Source organism: Heteronotia binoei, chromosome 3 (genome assembly GCF_032191835.1).
Source record: "Heteronotia binoei isolate CCM8104 ecotype False Entrance Well chromosome 3, APGP_CSIRO_Hbin_v1, whole genome shotgun sequence".
NCBI classification, from domain to species: domain Eukaryota; kingdom Metazoa; phylum Chordata; class Lepidosauria; order Squamata; family Gekkonidae; genus Heteronotia; species Heteronotia binoei.
Genome location: NC_083225.1, coordinates 1,837,450 through 1,844,130, shown reverse-complemented (window position 1 = coordinate 1,844,130; position 6,681 = coordinate 1,837,450). Strand labels below are relative to the sequence as shown.

Sequence of the window (6,681 nt, the reverse complement as noted above, 5' to 3'; positions counted from 1 at the left end):
TACGTGACTGTCCAATAATGCATGGATACCCTAACAGTGCTCTTTGCTGGGAATAAATCCCATTGAGTAGACTTGAGAGGGATTCCAAGTAGGCCCACTTAGCATGGTGCTGTAAATTATGTGGAAACTAAGAAGATTCCTCACAACCACTAAGTTCTCACTGTTTTCTTCAGAATTAGCCATACTTAACTTTAGGTAAACAGAGGTTTTTAATTTTAGCAACCTGGCCAGTGCTTTGAGATTTCACAAAACTGATGAAGAGTTGTTTATCCCCCTATGTTCCGGGCTCTGCATTCATCTCCCTTCGGTTACTGTTAGGTTAATCCTAAAATCTTAAACTAAGCACACCTACACTGGAACTGAGCTCTCTGTGGGGCATGAGGGGGTCACTTCACACATTCGTGTCCATCACTTCTTATGGCCATGTCAACTGTTTTTGGATGTGTCAATGCGCTATTGCAGGTAACCCAGATCAGAAGGTTTTAGCACCTCACATCAGCTTGAACCCAGTGTTCAGGCATTCAGCTGTCAGTCAACAAATTCTGAGCAATCCAGTGATGAACAGGCATGCATGAACTAGCCCTTATTTTCACTTAAATATGGTTACGGTTAGTGAATTCCTGCTAACGTTGGTCCTCCTATGCACAGGACATTACATTTTTAAAGGGTCCTTCCTATTCAGATTTAAGTCAGTAGATGTAAAGAGGGTTATTTCACACTGAAATGGTACTGGTACCTGTTTTATAGATCCCAAGAACAAAAAAAAGTTGTTTTTTCTTTAAGGAAAGGTGAACTTTTTAGTGGCCTCTAAGGGGTAAATGTGAAAAATACCACCATTTTTATTGCATATGTGTGCAGAGGAATCCCTTCATATTAAAGAGATCGATTTTATAATCCCTCCTCTTCCCAGGCTGTCTATACTGGCTTTGGAGATTGTTAATTGTTCAACAATCAGAAAAATGGTGATATTCAGCAAGTGTTTTTGATAGTAATTAAAAGGAAAAATGACACATAAAGTAAAAGCAACGGCGGTCCAGAGGGCTTGTTCGTTTCGAATGTCTGTGACATCTGGTCATTGTGATAGCAGTAATATGTTAGGAGGGGGAAAAGTGTGACGGTTCCAAAAAGGTGCACACACCATAAATACTTTTTAAAAGGACACAGGATGGAAAACAATGCCCAACCTTGTGGCATTTGGGGTGGGGCTTACTATCTCCCCGTGGAAGAAGATAACTTTGCCCATTCTGGAAAGCCAACTTCAGACGGGTGGGAGAAGAGTGGCACAGCGTTTCCTGCTTTCGTTGTGTGCGGGGCAACCCAGAACGCCCCTCTTTTGTGCTAACGCCATCAAAGCGGGATTCAGCCCTGCTGAATTCACTGGAGTTAAAAGAGACCCAGCTCTTGGTATTTCCATTTTTTTCCCCCAAGGTAGCATCTTTTTTCAGACGAGCATGTGCCTCCGGCGGTGTAACGCCAAGTGATCTGAACGGGAAAAGCTGCGGTCACAGTCTGCGCACTTGAATGGCTTGACTCCCGTGTGTTTGCGGTAGTGCCTTGTCAGTTCATCGGAACGGGCGAACTTCCATGCGCATCCTTCCCACGTACATTTGTATGGTTTTTCTCCTGGGAGACAAGAGAAGGGAGGGGGGGGGGAGAAATAAAGGAACATCATATTGGATTTGGAGAACTCGGTCAATCGTCATTTTAAACAGAAGTTAGATGGCTATCTGACAGTAATGCGGATTCTGTGAATTTAGGGGGAGGTATCTGTGAATTTCCTGCATTGTGCAGGGGGTAGACTAGATGACCCTGGAGGTCCCTTCCAACTCTATGATTATATGATTAGAAACAGCTGTCCGAGGCAACAGAGAAAAAACCCCACATAACAAAGCTCCTGAGGACTTACAGCACCCAAGCACCAGGGGTGGAATTCTAGCAGGAGTGCCTTTGCATATTAGGCCACACACCCCTGATGTAGCCAATCCTCCAAGAGCTTACAAAAAAGAGCCTTATAAGCTATATGAGGATTGGCTACATCAGGGATATGTGGCCTAATATGCAAAGGAGCTCCTGCAAGAATTCCACCCCTGCCAAGCACCATTGACACATTGAATGTGTGCACACCCTACACATATGTGCACACATTTGTTTGTAAGAAAGTCGCAACACGTGTACTCTTAAAAAGAAAAGTGGGCTCCAATACCTTGATAAATGTATGGCTTAAATCACACACTTGGCTGTATGTCTGTCCAATGATATACAATAATGACTCAATGAACATTCAAAGAATAATCAAGGACATGCTGCACATATATTGGGTTCCGTGTGTCAGACTGCAGCCATCAGACCTCAAGCTTACAGTGATATTGGATTTATTTATTAAAAACCTTTATTCACTGCCTTCCTTACAGAACTCAAGACAGCTTACACTGTACACAAAAGAGTTCAGAAACATCTTAAAGACTAACACAATCTGTGGCAGGGTACAAGCTTTTGAGAGTCACGGCTAACTTCTGGACTCAAAAGTTTTAGGGTTGGCTGCCTTGGTCTGGCCACTTTCAGAGCCTCCAGCTTTTGCCCCTACCCCAGAAAGCTTCTGAGAAGCGGCAAGGACCACAGAAGATGGGAAAGGGTGCCCCCAACTTTTAGAAGATGATACTGGATTTATATCCGTCCCTATACTCTGAATCTCAGAGTCTCAGAGTGGTCACAATAGCCTCTACCTCCCCGCCCCCCACAACAGACACCCTGTGAGGGAAGTGGGGCTGAGAGAGCTTTTACAGCAGCTGCCCTTTCTGCCAGAGCTATGGTTGACCCAAGGCCATTCCAGCAGGTGTGAGTGGAGGAGTGGGGAATCCAACCCGGTTCTCCCAGATAAGAGAGCTATGGCTGACCCAAGGCCATTCCAAGCAGGTGCAAGTGGAGGAGTGGGGAATCAAACCCGGTTCTCCCAGATAAGAGAGCTATGGCTGACCCAAGGCCATTCCAGCAGCTGCAAGTGGAGGAGTGGGGAATCAAGTCCAGTTCTCCCAGATAAGAGTCTGTGCACTTAACCACCGCACCACTACACCAAACAAATGCCCCCTGACTTTTAAAACCCTGTCCATGCCCCTGCAGAAGCAGCTCCTTGTTCTGTAATCATGGGGCTGCCGCTGAAAAGGGCCTCTCTCGTGTACCTATCCAACAAGTTTCTTTGATTGGGTGAGACAGCCAGGAGGGTCTCTGCCCGTGAACTTAATACCAGGTGAGGATTCAGCCTCTCTATGACTATACCAAGGAAGGGCCTGCAGGGAGCCCTTCCACATTATAAGAACATAAGCGAAGCCATGTTGGATCAGGCCAATGGCCCCTCCAGTCCAGCTCTCTGTGTCACATAAGAACATAAGGGAAGCCATGTTGGATCAGGCCAATGACCCATCCAGTCCAACACTCTGCGTCACATAAGAACATAAGAAAAGCCATGTTGGATCAGGCCAATGACCCATCCAGTCCTACACTCTGCGTCACATAAGAACATAAGAAAAGCCATGTTGGATCAGGCCAATGGCCCATCCAGTCCAACACTCTGTGTCACATAAGAGAAGCCATGTTGGATCAGGCCAATGACCCATCCAGTCCAACACTTTGCGTCACATAAGAACATAAGAAAAGCCATGTTGGATCAGGCCAATGGCCCATCCAGCCAAATACTCTGTGTCACATAAGAACATAACAAAAGCCATGTTGGATCAGACCAATGGCCCATCCAGCCCAACACTCTGTGTCACATAAGAACAGAAGAGAAGCCATGTTGGATCAGGCCAATGGCCCATCCAGTCCAACACTCTACGTCGCACAGTGGCCAAAAAAGTCCAGGTGCCATCAGGAGGTCCATCAGTGGGGCCAGGACAGAAGAAGCCCTCCCAAGCACCAAGAAGACAGAGTATCACTTGCCCCAGACAGAGTGTTCCAACAATACGCTGTGGCTAAATAAGAACATAAGGGAAGCCATGTTGGATCAGGCCAATGGCCCATCCAGTCCAACACTCTGTGTCATATAGTGGCCAAAAAACCCAAGTGCCATCAGGAGGCCCACCAGTGAGGCCGGTGGGCCTGGAGTTCCTGAGGCTCTTTTTATACTCGTCCTGTGTCAGGCATTACTTCCTGATCCCTGATCAAGTTGTATCAAGGCGCTTGCTGGCCTGAGGAGTAAGGTCCTGGCATGCTGCTCGCTTTTTGTGACCAACGAAACTAGGTACAACAGAAACAACAGAACAAAAACAGATTTCTGTAGGAGTCTGACAGCATTGTAAGCAGGGCTCTTTTTTTTTTGTAGCAGGAACTCCTTTGCCTATTAGGCCACACACTCCTGATATAGACAATCCTCCACAAGCTTACAGGGCTCTTAGTACAGGGCCTACTGTAAGTTCCAGGAAGATTGGCTACATCAGGGGCGTGTAGCCTAATACTGCTACAAAAAAAGTCCTGATTGTAAGAAGAAACATGATGATTTCTATCATTGGCATTTTCCAGTTCAGGCAATGGAACAGAACAGTTGCTTCTGAGTAGATCAGGTTTAGAGATGGAAGCCAGAATGTGGAACCACCACAGCGTGCGTTAACAGTGAGGACAAAGACAGTGGCGCATGTGTGTATGTGTACGTGTGAGGTTTTCTCCCTGTAAGGCCAAATGCGAGCAGATGGTGGAAAGAGTTTTATTCATGTCTGGAAAGACATGGCATTGGGTCCAAGGAATTTGGCAGCTGACAGGAGAATGGGCAGATGGCTGGCGGCCACCCCAAAATACACCGTCTCTGACTCTTGCCACAAACAGCTGCCTGGCAGTGCCCCACAACTGTACCGATGCTTCACATCTGACTTGGCATGGACTCATCGCCAGAAATGGATTGGTGGCAGATCCCTGAAAGGGTGTGTGTGTGCGTGTGCCAATACTTTCATCAGTGTTACTGAACAAACAATCCCTGGTAAATTAAAATTTAAAGATAAAAACATTCAAAAGTGTAAACGTATTTACTTAGAATACTTAGAAACTGCCTCTCTGGACACTCGCTTGAGGCGGCTTGGAAAAAAGATACTACGAAATCATTATAATATACCCATTAAAAACAAAACCTCTAAAACACAAGACAAAGCCATTCAAATACAAACTATAATGCAAAATCCAACAAACCAGATGAAGGTTTGCTTCTCATGGAGAAGTTTGTTGGGGACTGTTTATACATTTTCTCAGGGCGTCTTTTGTAGAAAAAGACCAGCAGGAACTCCTTTGCATATTAGGCCACACACCCCAACACCAAGCCAGCCGGAACTGCATTCCTGCGTGTTCCTGCTCAAAAAATGCCCTGCATTTTCTTTATGTATTTCCATGTATTATTAGCATCAGGGCTTTTATTTTTGCAGCAGGAACTCCTTTGCATATTAGGCCACACACCCCTGTTGGTCTGAGGAGTAAGGTTCTGGCCTGCCACTTGCTTTTGTGTACAGCAAAACCAGGTATTATAGAAACAACAGAACAAAAACAGATTTCTGTAGAAGTTTTGACAGTATTGTAAACAGGACTTCTTTTTTTGTAGCAGGAACTCCTTTGCATATTAGGCCGCACACCCCTGCTGTGGCCAATCCTCCTGGAGCTTACAGTAGGCCCTGTACTAAGAGCCCTGGAAGCTCATGGAGGATTGGGTACATCTGGGAGGTGTGGCCTAATATGCAAAGACGCTCCTGCTCCCAAAAAACTCCTGATCAACATGTAGCAATTCTGACAGTGAAGATGTTTCTGATCTCTCCAGAGCTTGAGCTTGGAAGCTAAGCAGAGACCACCATGGGAGATTGGGGTCATATGCAGAGGAAGCCAATCTCTCGCCTTGAAAACCCCTCGAGGTGGAACTTGATTCAGCTGTGACTCCAACAGCAAGCTTTACGTTTATTATCAGCATAACAAGGGATTAGAACAAGAGCTCCACTGGTTCCTACCAAGGCCCATCCACTCCAGCGGTCTCTATTCCCCCACCTCCAGAAGCTGAAAGAATGACAGGAAGGCAACAGCTCTCAACTGAATGGGTGGTTTCACACAGGAGATTTGCCCCGACCTAGCCCCACCTCCCATTCGGATTAAAAATGCACAATCACACCAGCACATCTGCCCTCTGAGCAGCACTCACACTCACCCCGTCTCCAGACGCCTCCTATCAGCATCAAAAAACTACCTGGATTTTCCCGGTACCATTCCCCTAAATCGGATGCAGGTCGCATAATCGACTGCTATCTGAATGCCCCAGGGCAACTCAAAAGCAGAAAAGCTGTGTGGTCGTGCCAGGCCGTTTCTGTCAAGCTCGTCCCTCCCCTCCGCTAACCCCTCTCAGTGTCAGAACTGGAACGAACTTCAGACGATTCCAAGACTTGTTACAAAGTATAGGATCTTTATTAGAGAACTGCAGTGCTAGAGCTACGAGATAACAGTAATGTCGAGTCCGGCATTTGGTTACATTTTATGCCTTCAGCAAAAGTACAATAAAACGATCATTCACACGGATTACAGACAAGTGTCTCTTTCCCAAGCTCTGTTATCAGAAGGGAGGATGCTCTCCCGTGGCGAAGGCCAAACGGCCCGGCTTCAAAGGGCACCTGTGGATGTTGACCAGAGCCTATCTGTCACCCTTCAGTGAGCACAGAATATTTAGAATAG

At 46.3% G+C, this 6,681-nt stretch overlaps 1 protein-coding gene across 1 annotated transcript in view; it reads right to left on the bottom strand.

Moving 5' to 3' along the window:
• Positions 1-815: 815 nt before the first annotated feature.
• KLF12 (KLF transcription factor 12) overlaps positions 816-6,681 on the bottom strand; it is a 447,150-nt gene continuing 441,284 nt past the window's right edge. The window contains exon 8 of the mRNA XM_060235061.1: positions 816-1,623. Coding sequence (XP_060091044.1) covers positions 1,442-1,623 — 182 coding nt within the window. The 3' untranslated portion in view covers positions 816-1,441. The remainder of the gene's footprint in view (positions 1,624-6,681) is intronic.